The sequence below is a fragment of the Chiloscyllium plagiosum genome, unplaced genomic scaffold, assembly GCF_037043375.1.
Source record: "Chiloscyllium plagiosum isolate Xiang-an unplaced genomic scaffold, Cpla_swu_hap1 HiC_scaffold_39, whole genome shotgun sequence".
In the NCBI taxonomy this organism is placed as follows: Eukaryota; Metazoa; Chordata; class Chondrichthyes; order Orectolobiformes; family Hemiscylliidae; genus Chiloscyllium; species Chiloscyllium plagiosum.
Genome location: NW_028270177.1, coordinates 21,472,648 through 21,495,727, shown reverse-complemented (window position 1 = coordinate 21,495,727; position 23,080 = coordinate 21,472,648). Strand labels below are relative to the sequence as shown.

General features: G+C 42.7%; 1 protein-coding gene and 1 long non-coding RNA gene across 3 annotated transcripts in view; one reads left to right on the top strand and one right to left on the bottom strand.

Annotated features, from left to right (window-relative positions):
- LOC122541005 (SHC-transforming protein 1-like) overlaps positions 1 to 6,683 on the bottom strand; it is a 92,299-nt gene extending 85,616 nt beyond the window's left edge. The window contains exon 1 of one of the 2 annotated variants that reach the window (XM_043677428.2): positions 5,857 to 6,683. In XM_043677428.2, coding sequence (XP_043533363.1) covers positions 5,857 to 6,420 — 564 coding nt within the window. In that variant the 5' untranslated portion in view covers positions 6,421 to 6,683. The remainder of the gene's footprint in view (positions 1 to 5,856) is intronic. The other variant, XM_043677429.2, reaches the window with a different exon arrangement.
- Positions 6,684 to 6,977: 294 nt separating this feature from the next.
- Positions 6,978 to 23,080, top strand: part of LOC122541006 (uncharacterized) — a 91,354-nt gene continuing 75,251 nt past the window's right edge. Inside the window, exons 1-2 of the long non-coding RNA XR_015753828.1 lie at positions 6,978 to 7,115; positions 11,589 to 11,750. This is a non-coding gene — a long non-coding RNA (uncharacterized LOC122541006). The remainder of the gene's footprint in view (positions 7,116 to 11,588; positions 11,751 to 23,080) is intronic.

Below are 23,080 nucleotides of genomic sequence, written 5' to 3'. Positions count from 1 at the left end.
TATTATTAAAATGGAAGTCGCAAAGGAAACAGCTGCACATCTGGGGGTGGCACGGTGGCTCAGTGGTTACCACTGCTGCCTCACAACACCAGGGTCCCAGGTTTGATTCCAGCTTCGGGTGACTGTCTGTGTGGAGTTTGCACATTCTCCCCGTGTCTGCGCGGGTTTCCTCCGGGTGCTCTGGTTTCCTCCCACAATCCAAAGATGTGCAGGTCAGGCGAATTGGCCACGCTAAATTGCCCATGCTAAATTGCCCACTAGTGTTAGTGTTAGGAGGGAAATGGATCTGGGTGGGTTACTCTTCGGAGGGTCGGTGTGGACTGGTTGGGCCCAAGGGTTTATTTCCACACTGTAAGGAATCTAATCTAGAACACATTAAAATGGGAATCATCTTCCATCATGGATCTTCATGGTGAGGATGAAGTGTACATCACTCCCAATCTACCAGTCTCGCTATACAGTATAGAACATACAATAAGACTTCAGGGTACTGCACAGGAGTGTTATACCATTGCCTTTACTGTGCAAAAGGATGATTTCAAACATTGAGAACACGGGAGTTGGATCAAGACCTGATGTATGGTAGAATACAATCACCTACTGTTTCAGCCTGTTTTCTGTCACCCAAAAACAAAAAGACATCACAAAGGGGGAAGGTTTGTTGCTTCAGAAACTATTTATAGTACATCTTAGGGTTTAGAGTTGGGGATCATTTAGCTCAGTTGGCTGGATGGCTGGTTTGCAGTGCAGAGTAACACCAACAGCACAGGCTCAATTCCCACACTGGCCGAGGTTATTACTATGTCTCCTTCTAAACCTCTCCCCTCACTGAAGTGTGGTGACCCTCATGTGAAACAACCACCAGTCATCTCTTTCTAATGAGAGAGCAGCCTTATAGTCTGGTAGGAAAATGACGACTTTGACTTTATCGAGGTTTGAGAGATGATCAAGTTTGGCTGTTTGCGAAGATAAATTTACTATACCAAAATTAATTCTTCCATCAATTGGAGTAGATCGCAGCAAGATTGTCAAAATACATTCCCATCATTCTGACATTGGAATGATCAAAAGTCTAAGAGATCATAGCACTCATGTTGTTTGGCTTTCATCATCATCATCAACATTGACCAACAAAACAGAACATTTATGGAGATAAAAGTTATTTTCCGGAATACTCAAAAAACAGTTGTGGCATTCATGTGTAGGTGAAAGAGAATTTATCTAGTTTAATTCAGCTCTTATATATTAATATATCAGTTCCAAAAGTATTAGAGCCAACATTACTGGTTTATAGTAACTAATAAAACAGCAAGTTAAATTTCACTTCATCAGCTGGGGCATTTACAGATCTCATTTATTACACTTATCATCTGTTGATTTTCTATGAAAACCTAAAGTTAATGGTTTTATTATTCAGTTCTACTCCCCTCCAAAAAATTGTCTTTCAAACCAGGTGGCCCACAGAAACTTCAGATTTATTCTGTTTAGCAGTGTTGCTCTGCCTTGCCAATGTTAAGAGACAAGAGACTTCACTGACGCCTGCTAGATTGTGTCACAGATCCATTTTCGGCTGCTGTACTACTTTCTGCAGGCAACTGTTTGGCCCATTACAAAGGTGACACTCTCAGTCTATTTCCACAGTATCTTTTGAGTTGCAACCTGACTGGGCAGTACAGTATGATTCAGTGATCCAAAACATCCATTTTTTTAAAAAAATGACATTTGTTCTTGTCTGGTCAGTTGTGTCTGCAATTCATTTTTTGTGTACTGACGCATGTACTTGATTGGTCATAAACAGAGGACAGATGTGGGTAATGAACATCCACGTTAATGTATACACTTGTATATTGCAACATTCCCAAAATACAAGTAATGGTTGCGTGCACATATATTTAAATATTATGCAAACACATATAATTCTCTGAATAAGACAAATATTTTGCCCCATATCCAAAGTAAATAAATGTCTAGTAATAGCTCATTCTTAATATGTTAATAAAAAAACTACTGCATGTCAGCATGAAAGAACAGCTAAAGATCTAAATATATATTCAGCATCATGAATGATGGATGAAGTGGAAGAAGTAGTGACTCACTGGAGCTAATCTACTTCCTATGAGAGTTCATAGATTTTTCTGACAGATCTGGCGAAATGCCAGAAATATCCATGTGTACATGCAGCTTCAGAATGAATCATACTTCCAAATGGCAAGGGTAAATCTTACTTTCTCTTTCCATGTGAGACACAGGTAGAAGATCAAACTGTAATATCCGTTTATTACCCTATAGATTAAATATGTACTGAATGGATGGAATGCCTGGTTTGAAAGCTATCTCTGTACTTCTGTCACTGAGTCATCTTCCAAGCTACATCACTCCTTATGCTATAGCAAATGGACTTGAACATTCTGGTCCTCAACTGTCAAATTTCTTCCTGACTTCATCTCACATTCTCTTAGTTACCCATTTCAGTTTTAAGTACTTTCATGTACCCTCTGATCTTGAGATACTCAGTTACCTACCGACTCCAACTCATTTTGTTCACCATTTGGCGTGTGTTCATTCAACTACCTTTCCCCTATTATCAAATATCACATATATAAATGCATAAATAAGAGTGCATGGAGCAAGCGTGAAACTGACAGAGGAAAAAGGCAGCTCAGTACCATATGATAGAATTAACTGTTCAACGATATGGTTATAGGTGTGATAGAAGCAAAACAGTCATGTGTTTAATTGTTGATTAGGTAGAGACACACTGCAAGGGACACAGGAACCCAGATGTGAAACCAAAGTTTGCACAGGGAGAAAAACATCAACATGAGGATTAGGACAATTACTGCTGGAATGGGAGAAATCTATCAATCACTCATTGAAAGCATTACAGTTGTTTTGTAAATTTGTATTAATAGCATTATGCATTGACATTTCCATAATTTTTACAATAGTAATTTCTTTGAGCTGTAAATTCACAATTGCCAATGTCTTGATGGTTTATACAAACAAATGCATATTTGCCTTCAAACTCTCATGTTGTTCAAAGAAAGTGAATAGGAATAATAAACAGCAGGTCCAAACACATCAGTGGGACTATACAAAAATTCCAGGTGGTGCAGCGAGTTGTAAAGTCCAAAGATGTGCAGGTTAAGTGGATTGGCTATGCTAAATTGCGCTGTAAAGTCCAGGGATGTGCAGACTAGGTGAATTAGCAGGGTAATGGAGATAGAATGGGGGTGTTGGGTCTGGTGGGATGCTCTTTGCAGGGTCGGTGTAGACCAATAGGCCAAATGGCCTATTTCCACACGATAGATATTCTATAATTCTAACCTTGGGCTTCAGCCGTAGGGCTCTTGGAAACTCAAATTGAAAGTTCAGGCATCTCAAAAGACAGAGGTATTCAACAGAATGCATTGTTCAACACACTTAAATTATATTAAAATGTTATACAACTATATTGAGACACCCAGGAGTGGAACATGCTGCATGGAGAATTTTACTACACTTTCTGTACAAGACATTTCAGCTTGAAAATTTGTGTACTTTTCTATTAATAAAAGTATTTTACAAACTAATTAAGTAGGTGTCTTTTTTCAAAGTTGAGAGCACATTCAAAATTGCATCTGAAAGGAACAAAATGATATTGGGAGCAATCTTATTAGCTTGTGTTTTTATTTTTAAGCAGTGGATTTTGTAGACCGAGAATCATTTCCTCATATTATTCTGAATAATTGGAAATTCAAGCTTGTTTAGCTCTAAAATACTTGTGTTCTTTACTAGATCAGCTGCTAATGGCTGAGATTTTGTAATCCTACCTTAACCAACTAAAAGGATGACATAAAACTCGGTATGTAAAGTGTCAAACCAAACAGTGTCACAAAGTGTGAGCTATAAAATCCAAATTAGATGTCGAGAACATTTTGTAATCCACTCTCTAACTCAAAAATTTATATCAGATGATCTGATAATTAACATCTAAATGTAAATTTCTACTTTCCTTCATTACTTACACTACTTTGTGTACTGTTTTTAGTTTTAAAAGAAACAATTATCTGTAGATATCTACTACCACACATCAATGTATTGAACATGAAAATTCTATTTTACTTTATAAAAATATATATTGCATGGTGTTGTTGATGAGAGAAAGCCCTTTGAAACTTATATCCTTAACAATTTGAAATAGTAAGTCTACAGTTTAATTGATTGCTTTAGAAAAAGCAAAATAAACTTGCATTTATATAGGACCTTTCAACTTCAGATTGTTCCAAAGCACTTGTCAGCCAATTAAGTCTTTTGGAAGTTTCAAAATAAAAAAGGTGGAGGAATTTCTTCAAAGCCCTTAATCTTTGGAATTCTCTACCCAAGATTGCATCATAGGCAAAGTCATCGATTATATTCAAAGCTGCATTAGACAGATTTTTGACCTACAAGGGAGTCACGTAGGCTGGAAGATAAGTTTAAGGCCACAATTAAATGAACCATTACTTACTGGATGGCTGAGCAGGCTCAAGAGAACATATGGGCTATTTCTACTTCTATTTATGTTGTTATACAAGTGTGGTTCTGGTTTTGATTTGAATGCAGCAGTCAATTAGTACACACAGCCAACTCCCACAAACAGTAATGTGATAATGAGTAGATAATCCATTTTCATGATGTTGATTCGGGGATGATAACTAATGGCCAGGACACGGGAGATAACATTTTTGTTATTCTTCAAAATAGTGGCAGAGGATGTTTCATGTACTCATGAGAAAACACACTGATTTTCAATTTGATGATTCACCTGAAAGCTGCCAACTCCAACAGTACAAGTGCATCCTGAGGTGGGATTTGAATCCATAACTTTCTAGCTCAGCCACTAATATAGTGGACAAGGTGAAGCCAATTGAAATTTTAATTTTTAAGTTTATGTTCCATGAAGAAACAGCAGGCTTGATATTTCCACTTCATTGTTATTTAAAGAAAAAATATAGACAGTTTATTAGCAACTTTTAAAAAGTCTAAAAATTGATGAGGAGCTAATTAATTGCATGAAATGTCCCAACAAGTCTGACAAGGAAGTGTAGCATAAAGTGTGATGGTGCATTTCCTGACAGCCCACACAGGTACTTTAAAAACACAATAATAAGCAGACAGATTTAGTACCTTCTATAAATACCAGTCAACATTAACCACAACTTTACTTGCTATCTATATATGTATTAATTGCCCGTCCAATTAACAAAACCTTGTTTGTTCCACACTTGTGAACTGCTCTGGTCAACTGTGTAGCTGATCTAGTTCATTATTAAACAATTACTATGCCTATGCCAACACTAAGAAATGGAATGGGAAAAAAAAATCAGGTGATACAGAAATAAGAAATATCCTTCGTTTTATGCCTAAATTACACGCACATTGTTGAGAGTCACTCGCGGCCACTGTTATCAGGAAACAGGCGACGATATAGCCTGCAGCTTCTAAAGTCTAAAACAAATCAATATTGTTGCGTGAAATATTCTGTCTGGATGCCTGTTTCAAGAGAGATAAATTCAGCATGGGCCGTGATCTGTACATTATATTAGCGTTCTTCACTTTGTTTTTGTTCCCATGTCTTTGCTGTTTAAAGGACTGCGGTCACATATAATGAGTTCTCACACTTCATGACTGCCCTGATTGAATAGTTTGAGATCAGTTTTCTACACAAACCAGGTAAAGGTATTACGAATCACAAGTGTAAATAAGTAATAGGTAGAAATCTGAATACACTGTTCAAAATACATTTTCAAAATGTGCTTTCTATAACAAATCCAGCATAAGTCAAAAGGACAATAGCTGTTAAAAGTGTTAATTTTTTTTAAAAAAGTTACTTACTCTCACAGCGTAAAGTGCACCAGAGCCGAGAACATCGCCCCGAGGATGCGGCGACACTTTGGCCCAGTCTTGGCTGACGGGTTGCCCCCCTCCAAACTGCATTGTGCTAGCGGCCAGCTTGTGGAGCTCCTGTTTGGGGTGAGGGAATGCAGAGAAGCAGCTGGTTAGGTCGAGGGCGGAGGAAGAGAGACTCTGAGCGTCAAAGGTGTCGGTGCCTTTCACCCGGGCTATTTCCTTGGCGCCCAGTGACAAGCTCTTGAGGCCAAGCAGGCTGGCCGGGTTAGACAGTTTCAGGTTGGTCATCTTGGGAATGCACAGACCGGTCGCAGCATGCCCTGACTCGGCCAAGAGTTCATCTGCCGGAGAGCCGGGCGTCAGTGGAGAGCAAGGGGACGAGCTGGATGAATTCTTGACCCTGAGTGAAGCGGTGGTCGGGGGGTCGTCTAATGATGTTAAAGAATCGTTTCTGAAACGACTGTACTTTGCCCTGTGAAGCATGCCCGGCGTTCTGAAAAATCCTTCTACATATGATCCGGTAAAATTACAACCGACACGTTCTCTCATAGCCCTACCGCTGGAAATGATCCTGCTCTCCGGGAGCTTTTGAAGTTCAGAAAGTACCCACAGGCTAGGCTAGGCTAGGCTAGACCAAAACCGGGTTGGTTTCATCGGCGTGTCGGTGATGTCCTGCCCCTCATGCTAATTGCTATTTCCCAACCCCCCCAACAAAACAAATACAGACGCCGCTTTGATGTACTGTGTTCCCCGTCCTCAAACTACAATGATGTACAAGTTTGGATCGTGCTGCTTTAAACGGGAGAGGACGTGGAGAAAATGACTGGCGTCTCCCTCCGAGCTACTGCCCAGTCAGCCGACCCACTGACCCCCCCTCCCAGAATCGAACCAATGATGTATCCACCACTAAAGACAACACGGGGCTTAACACCAAAAGCCCCTGTGTGGTTGGATCACCCTTTCACCCAAAACTAAAAGGTGGATCCAATCGTTACAGCCCTCCCCTCCCACCCCACGATCTGTTTAATAAAACCCAACAACGCTGACGCTGGAGAGGGGGAGGGCTTTCGTAAATCCGTCTTCCAAATGCTCCTCTTCAGGGTCGCTGCATAATCGCTTCCTTTTATTCTTGGGGGGGGGAAAAAAGCTGACACTGCTTAACCGGGAAAATGGTTTAAGGTGGCATTCCCGCTAAACAGTAGTGACCCGAGCTGCGAGTTACAAACGGGAGACACACCGGTAAGGTCAGTAAATCGAGTGGACAATGGGTGTTGGTGCAATTTTTATGAATGAACTTTTTGTGAATGAGTTTGTTCCTCTCCCCCCACCCCGCGTGCACTTGCTAATAAATCTGTGAATGAAGTGCAGCTCACTGTCAGTGACTGACAATCCCTCGGGTGGTTTCCTTTCACCCAATCAGCACAAGGCTTTCTGACTCATACACCGCAAATACCATAAATATCCACCCTCCTTATATACCCATCTGCGTTTTATATGCAAAAACAAAACTTATGTAGCGATAGCAGATAACACAACGTTATTAGGAAACGATCGTTTGCATTATGAATATCAACATTGAAAAAGAAGATTAAAGCCTTGATAAATTTTCACGACTTAAAAAGGACGTCACGGACACTTGGAAATACGGTATTAATCTCGTGGGAAGGACATGATGCACCTTCAGAGCTTGGAGTTCCTTTTATTGACTGTTGGTTCAATCTCCGGTTTACTGCGACTTCCTGAGACTGTTAAATTTACTCTGAAGACATAATGGAAGCTACGAGGCGGCCAAACACACAGGAAGACAGGAATTGTGTGGGCTGGCAGGGAGGAAAAATAATCTGGTTTTGTTCGTTTGAATTTCAGGTTTCGTTAAATATCGACAATTAAACCAAGAGAAGAATATTTCACTTAAACCTGACTCCCTGTTGTGAATCACAACAATGACGTGGACATGAGTAATTAAAGCGTACAATTCATTGGAGAATTAAAATTATCTCAACCGAGTTACTGACCGGGAATATCAGAAGTTTACCGATGGTGTATTCTCATTGTGGGCACCAGTACTCCATATTTTTTCTTATTTTAAATAAAAAAAGTTATAATCTTAACTGCTGACATAATTGCCTCTTAAACCAGAATTTCACAAACATCCAATCTCGTTAAAAGCTAGGCTCCGGAAGTTGCAGTAGACTTTTGAGTTGATTAAAAGTGTCTCCAATAAATGACGCTTTAATGACTCCGAGCAGTTTAGATTAGATTACATTACAGTGTGGAAACAGGCCCTTCGGCCCAACAAGTCCACACCGACCCGCCGAAGCGCAACCCACCCATACCCCTACATTTACCCCTTACCTAACACTACGGGCAATTTAGCATGGCCAATTCACCTGACCTGCACATCTTTGGACTGTGGGAGGAAACCGGAGCACCCGGAGGAAACCCACGCAGACACAGGGAGAATGTGCAAACTCCACACAGTCAGTCACCTGATTCAGGAATTGAACCCGGGTCTCAGGCGCTGTGAGGCAGCAGTGCTAACCACTGTGCCACCGTGCCACCCAAAATGATGAGCTATGCTTCTCTTAACTAAGGGATGGAAAGCTATTATTTTATTACTGTTGGGGTCACATTTTCACCTGGCTATGTTAGCCATAGCACACAGATTGTAGCAAATTGCCTCTGCACCTTTGTCCCAACAATGTACTTTCAGCCTTTGATCAAAGACGAGGGCTCTCGACTTAGTGCAAAACCCTTTCCCACAGTTTTTGTGGGCCTATGCTCACAAAGATCTCGGTCCCCTAAACTCATTCAGCTCCCTAGTTGACAAAAACAATCTAACTCACGTGAGCCGAATTAATATCCAAGTCTCGGTGCCGCCTGGATCGTTAACAGTATCAGTCCTCCCCAATTTACCTTTTTAAACTGTGCTGGTAGGGAATAGCTGGGAAGATTAAAGTGACTTAAATTACCCTGCATCCTAACATAACCCTTACCCACTTGGTTTTGTAATATGTGAGAGATTTGGTCGCAAGGCAGCATTAGTTACATATGATTAATTCCTCCTGGTGCTCCGGTTTCTTCCAGTAATCCAAAAATGTGCAGGTTAGGTAGATTGACTACGCTAAATTGTCCAAGGATGTGTAGCCATGGGAAATGCAGGGTTACAAGGGGGCTGTCCTTTGAATGGTTGGTGTGGACTCGATGCGCCGAATAGTCTGCTTCCACACTGTAAGGATTCTATGCATGTTCACTATGAATGAGAGAGTCCCCTACAGTGTGGAAACAGGCCCTTTGGCCCAACAAGTCCACATCAATCCTCTGAAGGGTAACCCACCCAGACCCATTCCCCTACACTATATTTACCCCTGACTTAATGCAACTAACCTACACATCCCTGAACACGATGGGCAATTTAGCATAGTGATTCTAATTCTATTATATCTTCTTGGTTAATGTGATATAATCAGACATAGCAGAAGTAGGTTATTCAGCCCATGGCATCTACTGATCATTCAAAGAGATCATGGCTGATCACTTTCACTTTCCTGCCTTTCTCCCACACCCTTCATTCTCTTACTGATTAAAAATCTGTCCATCTCAGCCCTGAATGTACTTAATGACCAAATTTTACAGCCCTCTGTGATAAAAAATTCCACAGAATCTCTACCCCTCAGAGAAGCGATCTCTTCTTGTCTCTTTCAAATGTGTGCAACCCCTTATTCTGAGATTATGCCCACTAATCTTTGACTATCCCACAAGGGCAAACAACTTTTCCAAATCGACCCTATTGAGAAAGTGTATAAGGTATGAGCAGGCAGGGAAAGAGTTAAATTTTGGGTTGTGTGGGACCGAGACTCAGCAAGCATGACTTGGATCAGATAAGAACTTGCAGTAAACACTGAGGTGCTGAAGGAAGGTAGTGGGTTGACGAGGTGAAAAAGCATTCCATATGTAAAGTCAGTTAACAAGGTGAAATGAATTCATTTTGTGAAGCCAGTTAACAAGATTAAGAACATTCATAGCTTAACACCAGATGACTTGATCTTTACTGTTGATGCTCACCTTTTGGAATGGTCACCCAATCAATATAGATGTTGCCTTATTTGGATGCTGCTCCCTGTAAGTGACTACAGAGAGGGAACCTTGATTATCCTAACGAGATGGGTGGGAACTATTTCTTTCAGATAATTCATTATTCGGTTAATTGATCCAATGCCTCTCCTCTGGGGCTTGGAGTTTTCTGAAGTTTCCTTTTTGCTCGCTCTGCCTGCCTTGCTCCCCCTCTCTAGGTAAAAACAATGACTATAGATGCTGGAAACAAGCGTCTAGATTAGAGTGGTGCTGGAAAAGCACAGCAGTTCAGGCAGCATCCGAGGAGCAGTAAAATTGACGTTTCGGGCAAAAGCCCTTCATCAGGAATACAGGCAGAGAGCCTGAAGGGTGGAGAGATAAGCTAGAGGAGGGTGGGGGTGGGGAGAAAGTAGCATAGAGTACAATAGGTGAGTGGGGGAGGGGATGAAGGTGAAAGATCGGGGGGAGGGTGGAGTGGATAGGTGGAAAAGAAGATAGGCAGGTAGGACAAGTCATGGGGACAGTGCTGAGCTGGAAGTTTGGAACTGGGATGAGGTGGAGGAAGGGGAAATGAGGAAACTGTTGAAGTCCACATTGATGCCCTGGGGTTGAAGTGTTCCGAGGCGGAAGATGAGGCGTTCTTCCTCCAGGTGTCTGGTGGTGAGGGAGCGGCGGTGAAGGAGGCCCAGGACCTCCATGTCCTTGGCAGAGTGGGAGGGGGAATTGAAATGTTGGGCCACAGGGTGGTGTGGTTTATTGGTGCTTTTCCAGCACCACTCTAATCTTGCTCCTTCTCTCTGTCTCAGGTTTTGTTTCTGAGAAGACACACACTTTTGTGTCTGCAGCATTGCTGAAGACTTCCCCCACCCTAATCAGTTCAAAGGGATTGACACAGCGAGCATTTGCTAAGTCTGCTCCCTGTTCAGGAGACTAGGCAGCAGCACACAGCACATGAGCCCCTGTCCCCCCCATTACTCCCACAACCCTGTCCACACCCACCCCTCCCATCTGGACCCCCACCCAATGTCTGCCTCAGCCTGCCCCCCAATCCCATCCAAACCTGCCCCTGTCTGCCCCTCCCACCTTCCCCCACCCCATCCCCTGCACCGTCCGTTCCCCCAATCCCTCTCTGGGGCAGTCAGACTGGACACCAACAGTAAGAATTCTGCTGCCTTTGGGGTGAGTCTCAAACAGCACATGTGTGCGCACACACAACGTTTTGCTGCAACTTTTTACCTTTCCTCTGTATAGGACAATGTTGGAGAGATTATCTGGGGAAAGGGGAGGGGTTTATGGTACACCCCTTTGTAAAACTCCATGGCAAGTGTGGGGAGAGAGAGGGCGGGTGGTCAGTCATTTGAAGATGGTGCCTGGGCTCCCTTTAATGACCAGGACTGTTCTCGGCAGCATTTCAGTAAGCTGAGTTCATTTTTAATCGTTGTAAACAAACAATGCGATCAGCGTTGGAAACACCTTTTGATGTAACGTTTCTATCGGGACCTTGAGCTCTTCTTCAGATAATTGATATTTGGATAATCGAGGTTCCTCTGTATGTAATTCCTTAAGAATCTGCTGTTCGAGAGAAGACCAAGAACTCATGTCTCTATACACATGGGCAGTCATTTTCTCTCTTTCCCCCCCAGGGCCTGGAATAAAGATGAAGGAGTTAAAGCCGTACTGTGTCTCTGAGTGTTTACTTTGACTGATAAGGGAATAGGAAACAGGAGGACACGATCAAGTTTGCTAAGAATCTTTGAGTGCGAGCAGCAGCAGAGGGAGGACGAACTCGGAAGACTGCAGATAAGGTAAGGCAGTTTTTATTAAAATTACTTACCGGTATCGGGCAGCGGAGGAAGTGACGGGGACCAGAGGGGTAGCCAGGAAGGATAGCAGTGAGTATAAATACTCACCCTTCGACGCCAACAGCCATTTTGAGTGCGCGCAGCAACGGAGAAGAAGCGGGAGCAGTGGAGGAAGTGACGAGGACCAGAGGGGCAGCTGGGAAGGAAAGCAGTGATCATATATATCAGCAAGGCGGCTAAACACGAGACTCTACTACTGTAGTGTCTCCCACCTGCCATCCTCCTCTAACCTAGTTAATAAGCAGGAAGAGCGGGAGCGACGACCAGGGAACTGCCGTTAATATATCTCGGCAGTGGCTGAACTCGAGACACTACACGTGTTGTGTCTCCCACCCCACACCCCAACCAAAAATAGGACTCTGGTTTGTTAATTTAAGGATTTTCTATTTCTTTATCGGTGATTGGTTAAAAATTTAATTTTTATGGTTTATCTATTAATTGGTTTTTAGAAAAAGACTATAGCAGAGAGGTATTAGAAAGTATTTTAACTCAAATTTATACAAAGTAATAAAGTAATTAACTAAGCAGAGATGGCTGTGCAGGTGATGTGCTGTAGCTGTATGATGTGGAGCTGGCTGATCCCATTGTGAATGGCAGTGACCACATCTGCAGCAAGTGTTGGTTGCTGGAAGAACTCTGGCTCAGAGTTGATGATCTGGAATCTGAGCTTCAAACACTGCGGCACATCCGGGAGGGGGAGAGTTACCTGGACGCTTTGTTTCAGGAGGCAGTCACACCTGGGAGATTAAGTAATTCACATTCAGTTAGTGATCAGGGACATCAGAGTGTGACTGTAAGTGAGGCAGGTAGGGGGAACCTGAGTTCAGGAGTGCAGGAGCCTCAGCCCTTGACCTTGTCCAACAGATATGAGATTCTTGCTCCCTGTACGGATGAGGAAAAGGGCTCTGGACAGGATGAGCCAGCTGACCACGGCACCATGGTGCAGAAGGTCATTCAAGAGGAGGGAGCAAAAGGACAAGTAGTTGTTATAGGGGATTCTATAATTAGGGGGACAGATGGTATCCTATGCAAGCCGGATCGGGAATCTCGCATGGTGTGTTGCCTGCCCGGTGCCATGGTGCGGGACATCTCCGACTGGCTTGAAAGGATATTGGAGTGGGAGGGGGAGGATCCAGTTGTGGTCCACGTTGGGACTAACAACATAGGCAAAGCTAGGGTGGAGGACCTGTTTGGGAATTATCAAGCACTAGGAAGGAAATTGAAGTACAGGTCCTCAAGGGTCATAATCTCCGGATTATGTCCGAGCCACGTGCCAATTGGCATAGGGATAAGAAAATTAGGGAAGTAAACACGTGGCTAAGGGATTGGTGTGGGAAAGAGGGATTCCATTTCATGGGGCATTGGCATCAGTTTTAGAACTGGGGGCATCTGTACCATTGGGATGGTCTCCACCTGAACCGATCTGGTACCAATGTTCTAGCGAAGAGGATAAATAGGGTGGTCAGTAGGACTTTAAACTTCTGAGTTAGGGGGAACGGAAAGTGAAAGCGACAGGGAGTATGGAGTTAAATAGAAAGATAAGCAGCAGGATAGCATGTGTGCAGGTGGATTTAAGCTTGAGGCAGATTAGGAATGCAGCAAAAAGGAAGGATAACTTGGGACATCTTATGACTTCCAATATCTCTAATGATAAGAAAGTTAGCATTAAGGCACTTTACCTGAATGCTCGTAGCATTCGTAACAAAGTAGATGAACTAACGGCACAGATCATCATGAATGCTTATGATGTGGTAGGCATCACAGAGACATGGTTGCAGGGGTTCAGGACTGGCAGTTAAACATCCAAGGATTTACAACTTATTGAAAAGACAGGGAGGTGGGCAGAAAGGGCAGGTTTGCCTTGTAAGTTAAGAACAAAATTAAATCTATGGCACTGGATGATGTGGAGTCTGTGTGGATGGAATTGAGGAACCACAAAGGCAAAAAAACTATAGTGGGAGTTATGTACAGACCTCCTAATAGTGGTCAGGATCAGGGGCGCAACATGTACTGGGAAATAGAGAAGGCATGTCGGAAAGGCAAGGTCACGGTGATCATGGGGGACTTCAATATGCAGGCGGACTGGGTAAATAATGTTGCCAGTGGATCCAAAGAAAGGGAATTCATGGAATGCTTACAGGATGGCTTTTTGGAACAGCTTGTCATGGAGCCCACAAGGGAGCAGGCTATTCTGGACCTAGTGCTATGTAATGAACCAGACTTTATAAAAGATAATAAAGTAAGGGAACACTTAGGAAGCAGCAATCATAATATGGTAGAGTTCAGTCTGCAGTTTGAAAGAGAGAAGGCAAAATCGGATGTAATGGTGTTACAGTTAAATAAAGGTAATTATGAGGGCATGAGAGAGGAACTGACGAAAATCGATTGGAAGCAGAGCCTAGCGGGGAAGACAGTAGAGCAAAAATGGCAGGAGTTTGTGGGTATAATTGAGGACACAGTACAGAGGTTCATCCCCAAGAAAAGAAAGATTATCCAGGGAGGGATTAGACAGCCATGGCTGACAAAGGAAGTCAGGAAATGTATCAAAGAAAAAGAGAGATCCTATAAAGTGGCCAAGAGCACTGGGAAATCAAAAGATTGGGAAGGCTACAAAAACAAACAGAGGATAACAAAGAAATAAGGAAGGAGAGGATCAAATATGAAGGTAGGCTAGCCAGTAATATTAGAAATGATAGTAAAAGTTTCTTTCAATACATGAGAAACAAACGACAGGCAAAAGTAGACATTGAGCCACTTCAAACTGATGCTGGAAGGCTAGTGATGGGAGATAAGGAAATAGCTGGAGAATTTAATAAGTACATTGCATCAGTCTTCACAGTGGAAGACATGAGTAATATCCCAACAATTAAAGGGAGTCGAGGGCTGAGTTGAGTATGGTTGCCATTACAAAAGAGAAAGTGCTAGAAAAGCTAAAAGGTCTTAAAATTGATAAATCTCATGGCCCCGATGGGCTACATCCTAGAGTTCTGAGGGAGGTGGCTGAGGAAATAGCGGAGGCGTTGGTTGAGATCTTTCAAAAGTCACTGGAGTCAGGGAAAGTCCCAGATGATTGGAAGATCGCTGTTGTAACCCCCTTGTCAAGAAAGGAGCAAGACAAAAGATGGAAAATTATAGGCCAATTAGCCTAACCTCGGTTGTTGGTAAAATTCTAGAATCCATCGTTAAGGATGAGGTTTCTAAATTCTTGGAAGAGCAGGGTCGGATTAGAACAAGTCAACATGGATTTAGTAAGGGGAGGTCGTGCCTGACAAACCTGTTAGAATTCTTTGAAGAGGTGACAAGTAGGTTAGACAGGGAAACCCAGTGGATGTGGTCTATCTAGACTTCCAAAAGGCCTTTGATAAGGTACCACACGTGAGGCTGCTGAGTAAGGTGAGGGCCCATGGTGTTCGAGGTGAGCGACTGGCATGGATTGAGGATTGGCTGTCTGACAGAAGGCAGAGAGTTGGGATAAAAGGTTCTCTTTCGGAATGGCAGCCGGTGACAAGCAGTGTCCTGCATGGTTCAATGTTGGGGCCGCAGCTGTTCACGTTATGTATTAATGGTCTGGATGAAGGGACTGGGGGCATTCTAGCGAAGTTTGCCGATGATACGAAGTTAGGTGGACAGGCAGGTCGTACTGAGGAAGTGGGGAGGCTGCAGAAGGATCTAGACAGTTTGGGAGAGTGGTCCAGGAAATGGCTGATGGAATTCAATGTGAGCAAATGCGAGGTCTTGCACTTTGGAAAAAAGAATACAAGCATGGACTACTTTCTAAACGGTGAGAAAATTCATAAAGCCAAAGTACAAAGGGATCTGGGAGTGCTAGTCAAGGATTCTCTTAAGGTAAACATGCAGGTTGAGTCTGTGATTAAGAAAGCGAATGCAATGTTGTCGTTTATCTCAAGAGGGTTGTAATATAAAAGCAGCGATGTGCTCCTGAGACTTTATAAAGCTCTGGTTAGGCCCCATTTGGAGTACTGTGTCCAGTTTTGAGCCCCACACCTCAGGAAGGACATACTGGCACAGGAGTGTGTCCAGCGGAGATTCACACGGATGATCCCTGGAATGGTAGGTCTAACATATGAGGAACGGCTGAGGATCCTGGGATTGTATTCATTGGAGTTTAGATTAAGGGGAGATCTAATAGAAACTTACAAGATAATACATGGCTTGGAAAGGGTGGATGCTAGGAAATTGTTTCCATTAGGCGAGGAGTCTAGGACCCGTGGGCACAGCCTTAAAATTAGAGGGGGTAAATTCAGAACAGAAATGCGGAGACATTTCTTCAGCCACAGAGTGGTGGGCCTGTGGAATTCATTGCCGCAGTGGAGGCCAGGACGCTAAACGTCTTCAAGGCAGAGATTGATAAATTCTTGATGTCACAAGGAATTAAGGGCTACGGGGAGAATGCGGGTAAGTGGAGTTGAAATGCCCATCAGCCATGATTAAATGGCGGAGTGGACTCGATGGGCTGAATGGCCTTACTTCCACTCCTATGTCTTATGGTCTTAATCTTGTGTTTCAGTAAGATTACCTCTCATTCTTTTAAATTCCAATGAGTACAGGCCCAACCTCTCATAAAATAGCTCCTCCTAGCCTGGCATGAACCCTAGTGAACCTTCTCTGGATGGTCTCCAATGCCTGTATAAATAGAACATTTCAGCGCAGTACAGACCATTCAGTCCTCGATGTTACACCAACCCGTGAAACCCATCTAACCTACACTATTCCACTCTCATCCATATGCCTATCCAATGACCATTTCAATGCCCTTAAAAGTTGCCGAGTCTACTACTGTTGCGGGCAGTGGGTTCCATGTCCCTGCTACTCTGAGTAAAGAAACTACCTCTGACATCTGTCCTAAATCTATCACCCCTCCATTTAAAGTCATGCCCCTTGTGCTAACCATCACCATCCCAGGAAAAAGGCTCTCACTGTCCACCCAACCTAACCTCTGATCATCTTATATGTCTCAACTAAGTTACCTCTCGACCTTCTTTTCTCTAACAAAAACAGCCTCAAGTCCCTCAAATTTCCTCATAAGATATTCCGTCCATACTAGGCAACATCCTATTAAATCTCCTCTGAACTCTTTTCAAAGCTTCCACATCCTTCTTATAGTGCAGTGACCAGAACTGCACACAATACTCCAAGTGCGGCCGCACCAGAGTTTTGTACAGCTGCAGCATGACCTCATGGTTCTGAAACTCGATCCCGCTACCAGTAAAAGCTAACACACTATGCCTTCTTAACAACCCAATCAACCTGGGTGGCAACTTTGTGGGATTTATGTACATGGACACAGAGACCTCTCTGCTCATCTATGCTACCAAGAATCCTATCATTCGCCCAGTACACTGCATTCCTATTACTCCTTCCAAAGTGAATCACCTCTCACTTTTCTGCATTAAACTCCATTTGCCACCTCTCAGCCCAGCTCTGCAGCTTCCTTATGTCCCTCTGTAACCTACAACATCCTTCGGCACTATCCACAACTCCACTGACCTTAGTGTATTCCCCAAATTTACTAACCCAACCTTCTAAGCCCTCATCCAGGTTGTTTATAAAAATGACAAACAGCAGTGGCCCCAAAAACAGATCCTTGCGGTATACCACTAGTAATTGAACTCCAGATTGAACACTTCCCATCAACCACCACCCTCTGTCTTCTTTCAGCTCGCCAATGTTTGATCCAATCCGCTAAATCACCCTCAATCCCATGCCTCCATATTTTGTGCAGTAGCCTACCATGGGGAACCTTACCAAATAGAGACCTGGGTTCAATTCCCGCCTCAGGCAACTGTCTATGTGGAGTTTGCACATTCTCCCCGTGTCTGCATGGGTTTACTCTGGGTGCTCCGATTTCCTCCCACAGTCCAAAGATGTGTAGGTTAGGTGAATTGTCCATGCTAAATTGCCCGTAGTGTTAGGTGTAGGGGAATGGGTCTGGGTGGGTTGCTCTTCAGAGGGTCGGTGTGGACTTGTTGGGCCAAAGGGCCTGTAAATGTAAATTTACAATGTAAATAAATAATCTAATCTAAAAAATGCCTTACTGAAATCCATATACACCACATCAATGGCTTTACCCTCATCCTTCTCAAGTAATTAATTAAGGTTTGTGAGGCACGAGCTACTCTTCACAAAACTGTGTTGACTATCCTGAATCAACATACTCCTTTCGAGATGATTATAGACCTCTTATAACCTTTTCCAACATGTTACTCACAACCGAAGCAAGGCTCACTGGTCTATAATTACCAGGGTTGTCTCTACTCCCCTTCTTAAACAAGGGAACAACATTTGCTATCCTCATATCTTCTGGCACTATTCCTGTAGATAATGACGACATAAACATCAAAGCAAAAGGCTCAGCAATCTCCTCCCTGGCCTCCCAGAGAATCTCTAGAGAAATCACATCCTGTACAGGGGATATCTATTTTCACACTTTCCAGAATTTCTAATACTTCCTCCTTGTGAACCTCAATCCCATCTATTCTAGAAGCCCGTTTCTCAGTATTCTCCTCGACAACATTATCTTTTTCCAATTAAATACTGACAAAAAATATTCATTTAGCACCTCTCCCATCTCCTCTGACCTCACGCACAACTTCCCACTACTGTCCTTGATTGGCCCTAATATTACTCTAGTCATTCTCTTATCCCTTATAGAAAGCTTTAGATTTTTCCCTGATCCGATCCGCCAATAACGTCTCATGTCTCCTCCTCGCTCAGCTTAGCTCTCTCTTTAAGTCTTTCCTGGTGACTCTGTAACTCTCAAGCACCCGAACTGAGTCTTCACATCTCATTCTAACGTGAGCCGCCTTCTTCCTCTTGACAAGAGATTCAACTTCCTTAGTAAACCACAACTCCTGCGCTGGACAACTTCCTCCTTGTCTGACAGTTACATACTTATCAAGGACACATAATAGCTGTTCCTTGAATAAGCTCCACAATTCTGTTCTGCCCATCCCCTGCAGTTTCCTCCCCCATCCTATGCATCTTGTCTAATCGCATCATAATTGCCTTTCCCCCAGCTGTAGCTCACATCCTCCCATGTATACCTATCCCTTTCCATCGCTAAAGTAAACATAACTGAATTGTGGTCACTATCACCAAAGTATTCACTTACCTCCAAATCTAACACCTGGCCGGGTTCATTACCCAGTACCAAATCCAATGTGGCCTCGTCCCTTGTTGGTCTGTCTACATACTATGTCAGGAAACCCTCGTGCACACATTGGAAAAAACTGACCCATCTAAAGTACTTGAACTATAATATTCCCTGTCAGTATTTGGAAAGTTAAAGTCCCCAATTCTTACTCTCATCTTTCCAATCCTTTCCTCTAACTGTCAGGAACTATTCAGAGGACTATAGAAAACTCTGAACAGGGTGACTTCATCTTTCCTGTTTCTAATCTCAGGCCATGCTACCTCAGTTAACGAGTCCTTAAACGTCCTTTCTCCAGCCGTAATACTATCCTTGACTAACAATGCCACACCCCTACCTCTTTTACCATTTTCTCTGTTCTTACTGAAACATGTAAATCCCAGAACCTGCTTGCTGGTGCCCTCTTGCAACCCTGAAATCTTATTTTGGACCTCCCTATTCTCAAACTCCTCTACACTCGACCTACAATTTCAGTTCCCATCCCCCTGCTGAATTAGTTTAAACCCATCCGAAGAGCATTAGCAAATATCCCTCAGGTGAAGGCCATCCTGTTTGTAGAGGTCCCACCTACCCCAGAAAGAGCCCCAATTATCCAGGAATCCAAAACCTTCCCTCCTGCACAATCCCTGTTGTCAATAGTTCAACTCCTCTCTCTCCCTATTCCTCGCCTCGCTAGCACGTGGCACGGGCAATAAACCAGAGTTAACAACTCTCTTTGTCCTAGCTCTAAGCTTCCACCCTAGCTCCCTGAATTTCTGCCTTAAATCCTCATCTCTCTTCCTACATATTTCGTTGACGCCTATGTGGACCATGACTTGGGGCTGGACCCCCCTCCCCAAGGATTCTAAAACACCATCAGAGACATCCTGAATCCTGGCACCTGGGAGGCAACACACCAAACATGAGTTTCTCTCATTCCCACAGAACCTTCTATCTGACCCCTAACTATGGAGTCCCCAATGATTTATGCTCTGCCCCTCTTCCCCCTTCCCTTCTGAGCAACAGGGACAGAATCTGTGCCAGAGACCTATGCCCCATTGCTTACCCCTGGTAAGTCATCCCCCACAACAGTACTTTACTTTAATAATAGGCCCAAAATCTGTTCAGGTATTCCAAGTACTTTGTATAGTTTCAGCAAAACTTCCCTTCTTTTAAACTCCATTCCCTTTGAAATTGCTTAAGTGGTTTAATCATGGATATTGTACAAACCATGGTGATTTAATGGCTCATATGCTGTAGAAATCAAGTAGTAGGACTCTTGTGGTGCAGTGGTTGTATCCCTATCCCTGTGTCTGACGGCCCAGATTCAAGTCCCAATTGCTGTCGAGGTGAGTCACATGTCTGGAACAAGTTGATTAGAAATATCAAGTAAATCAAGCAGTTAGTACTAGAATCATATGGGAGGGTAGGTAGCAAGATAGAATCAGAAGGTGCATAGTATTTCAAGATTTTTCTTGATTAAAGATCTGAAAATATTTTGCAGAGCTTCAAAGCTCCTCCCAGTTCTATTATTTCTTATTAATTTTTAACATGTCCATGTTTTAATTCAGAGGTTAATAAGAACACCATGTACTAGGAATATGTAACTCAGTATCTGGGTTAAAATGACATTTTATGGTAAGTAGTCACCATGCCTATGCTACATAAAGAACATCAGATGTGTTTCCAAGAATGGAACACAATCATGGGTTTCTGATGATGCCATTAATTGTGAATGTCAAACTGACTTGGCTCATTAAGCTCTGTGATTAGCTTCGGAAGACACACAGACATCTGCAGTTTTATATAATGTTTGCACTTGCACTCTCCTTGAGACAGCTGAAAAACATTGAATCCAACATGACTCACTAGTGGTTTGGTTTTGGGGGTTGGAGGTGGGAATTGGTTTTGTCCCTTGCATTGCTGAACAGTGCACAGGTGGTGTGGTATTATTGGTCACATTCATATGCAACAAATTAAAGGTGATTGAAGCTTAGATAAAAAACAAATGCCTTTACAGAAGTAGCACTGGTTAAGAGGTTCTTACAATGATTTTCAGCATTTTTGAAAATCCTAAAGTTGTTCCCTCACAATACTGCATTTTGCAATCTACTAATAGTCTGTCTATAGTTCAATGGAGAAAGTAAGGTCTGGAGATCAGAGTCAAAAGATGTTGTGCTGGAAAGGCACAGCTGGTCCGGCAGCATCCGAGGAGCAGTAGAGTCGATGTAGACTCTGATGTTGTCTGACCTGCTGTGCTTTTCCAGCGTCACACGTTTTGACTCTATCTATAGTCCAATGGTAACCAATCTCACTCTGTCTCCTCAGTTTTAGATATTATGTTCTCACTGATCCTGACATTGTTACCTTGATTACTTCATCAATACTTACTTCTTTACACCTGCCTCGTAACTTTAGCAGATTTTCAGAAAAGGGGTCACTTTTCCCCAGAATTGTAAAGCTCGTTTAGTAGGTATTATGCAAACAACCACTACCAGATCAATATTGGTAGAGGATGAACCACCAGTGAGTCTTAAAAAGAGGCAAGAGACAGCAATAGCCTCACATTATATTGGCTTGTTGGTCTTAATTCTTGTATCTATCAGGAGACAAGGATGTCATCTATCTCCATTGGGACCTTGAACTAAACTCCTTTATTCAACATCTAAGACTGTAGGACATCATCGGATTGGATGGAGCTTAAATAAGTTTTCAACATTAACCTTTTCTAAATCTTTTCTTATACAAGATAAGATTGTTGCAAGCTTTTTTGTCCCCATGATTAACATCTGGGTTTTTTTTGGCATATAATGACATTTATATTTATCACTACTCTATCCACTGAGTCTCTGATTTCAGGAATTTAGATAGTGTGGAGGTTTCACAATTCTTCCAGAGTACATACCCTTTGGCATTGGGAGATTGTTAAATCTTGAGCTTGAGCACTGTTGACCTTGATTCTGATCTTGAACTTTATTGATTTGTAAATCATTTCTCCTCTGGAAGATCTTTTATCTCTTGAATATCCTCTGCAGAGGATGTTGCTTCCTCTAAAATTGGTAATTAGTCCTAAAGTACCCCTAAGCATCTGAATTGCTATGCAGAGGAACTCTTCCCTGCTAACTCTGGTAGGTGCTCCATAACACCACATGGTGGACCTTTAATCTCAAAACATCCGTCATAGAAGATGTTTGCTCTTTGGAAATAAGTACTTTTTTTTTTGCAGTATCCTAAAGCCAAGTAATTGTCATTAACCATGATCTCTATCTGTGGGCATTGTCCAGGCATCCATGCAGTTGTATGCAGCTCACTTTCATTCTGCACAAGAAAATCTGCCTTCTCAATCTGCTGATACATCTGTGTTGAAGTATATTAAATGTTTTACTTCAACCTGTTGAGTAGTTTGAACAGCTTCATTCACTCTCTCTCTGTGGATGTCTACCCAATGAACCAGTCATCTTCACATTCTTGTTCCTGTTACTCAGCATAATCTCTGACCCTGATACTGATCATTCTTCTTTGGAAGATGAAGGACTGAAATCTTGCTCTTTAACTTGTGTTTGCCTCATCACCGAACATCACAGTCAACACCATTGATTCACTTTGTTCACCAAACTGTCGAGGTTTCTCGAATGGGTTCAGGTGGGGTACCCTGCCCTTGCTTGTTCTCAATCTTCTTTACAAAACAATGTTGATTTTGTTCTTCTTTTCTGTCTTCAGTGATTATAGGATTTTTTTTAACTGACAGATTCCTGACAAATCTGTATAATTCCAGATTTCATAATGAGTTATAAGATCGTTGACTTTTCTTGAGATCTCTGGCTGCCATATTGCCAACTGAGCCACAGCTATACACTGGCTATGCCTAAATATTTCCAGTGTTTCCTTTCCAACTCCTCTTTTCAAAGAGAAGCAGGAATAACAAGTCTTTGGTCATACATTTGTAAATCATTTCAGTTTGAAATGCTGAAAGTATGTGTTCTCAACCAATTCACTGGACTTTCGATCCGACAATCCTTTCATGCAATACTGATGAGAGGGAGCACTTTCTTGTTTTTTTTTGTTCTTGAGCCTCTTTTGGCTTGCTGGCCAATTCATCTTCTCAGCTAAATGAAAGATTTAC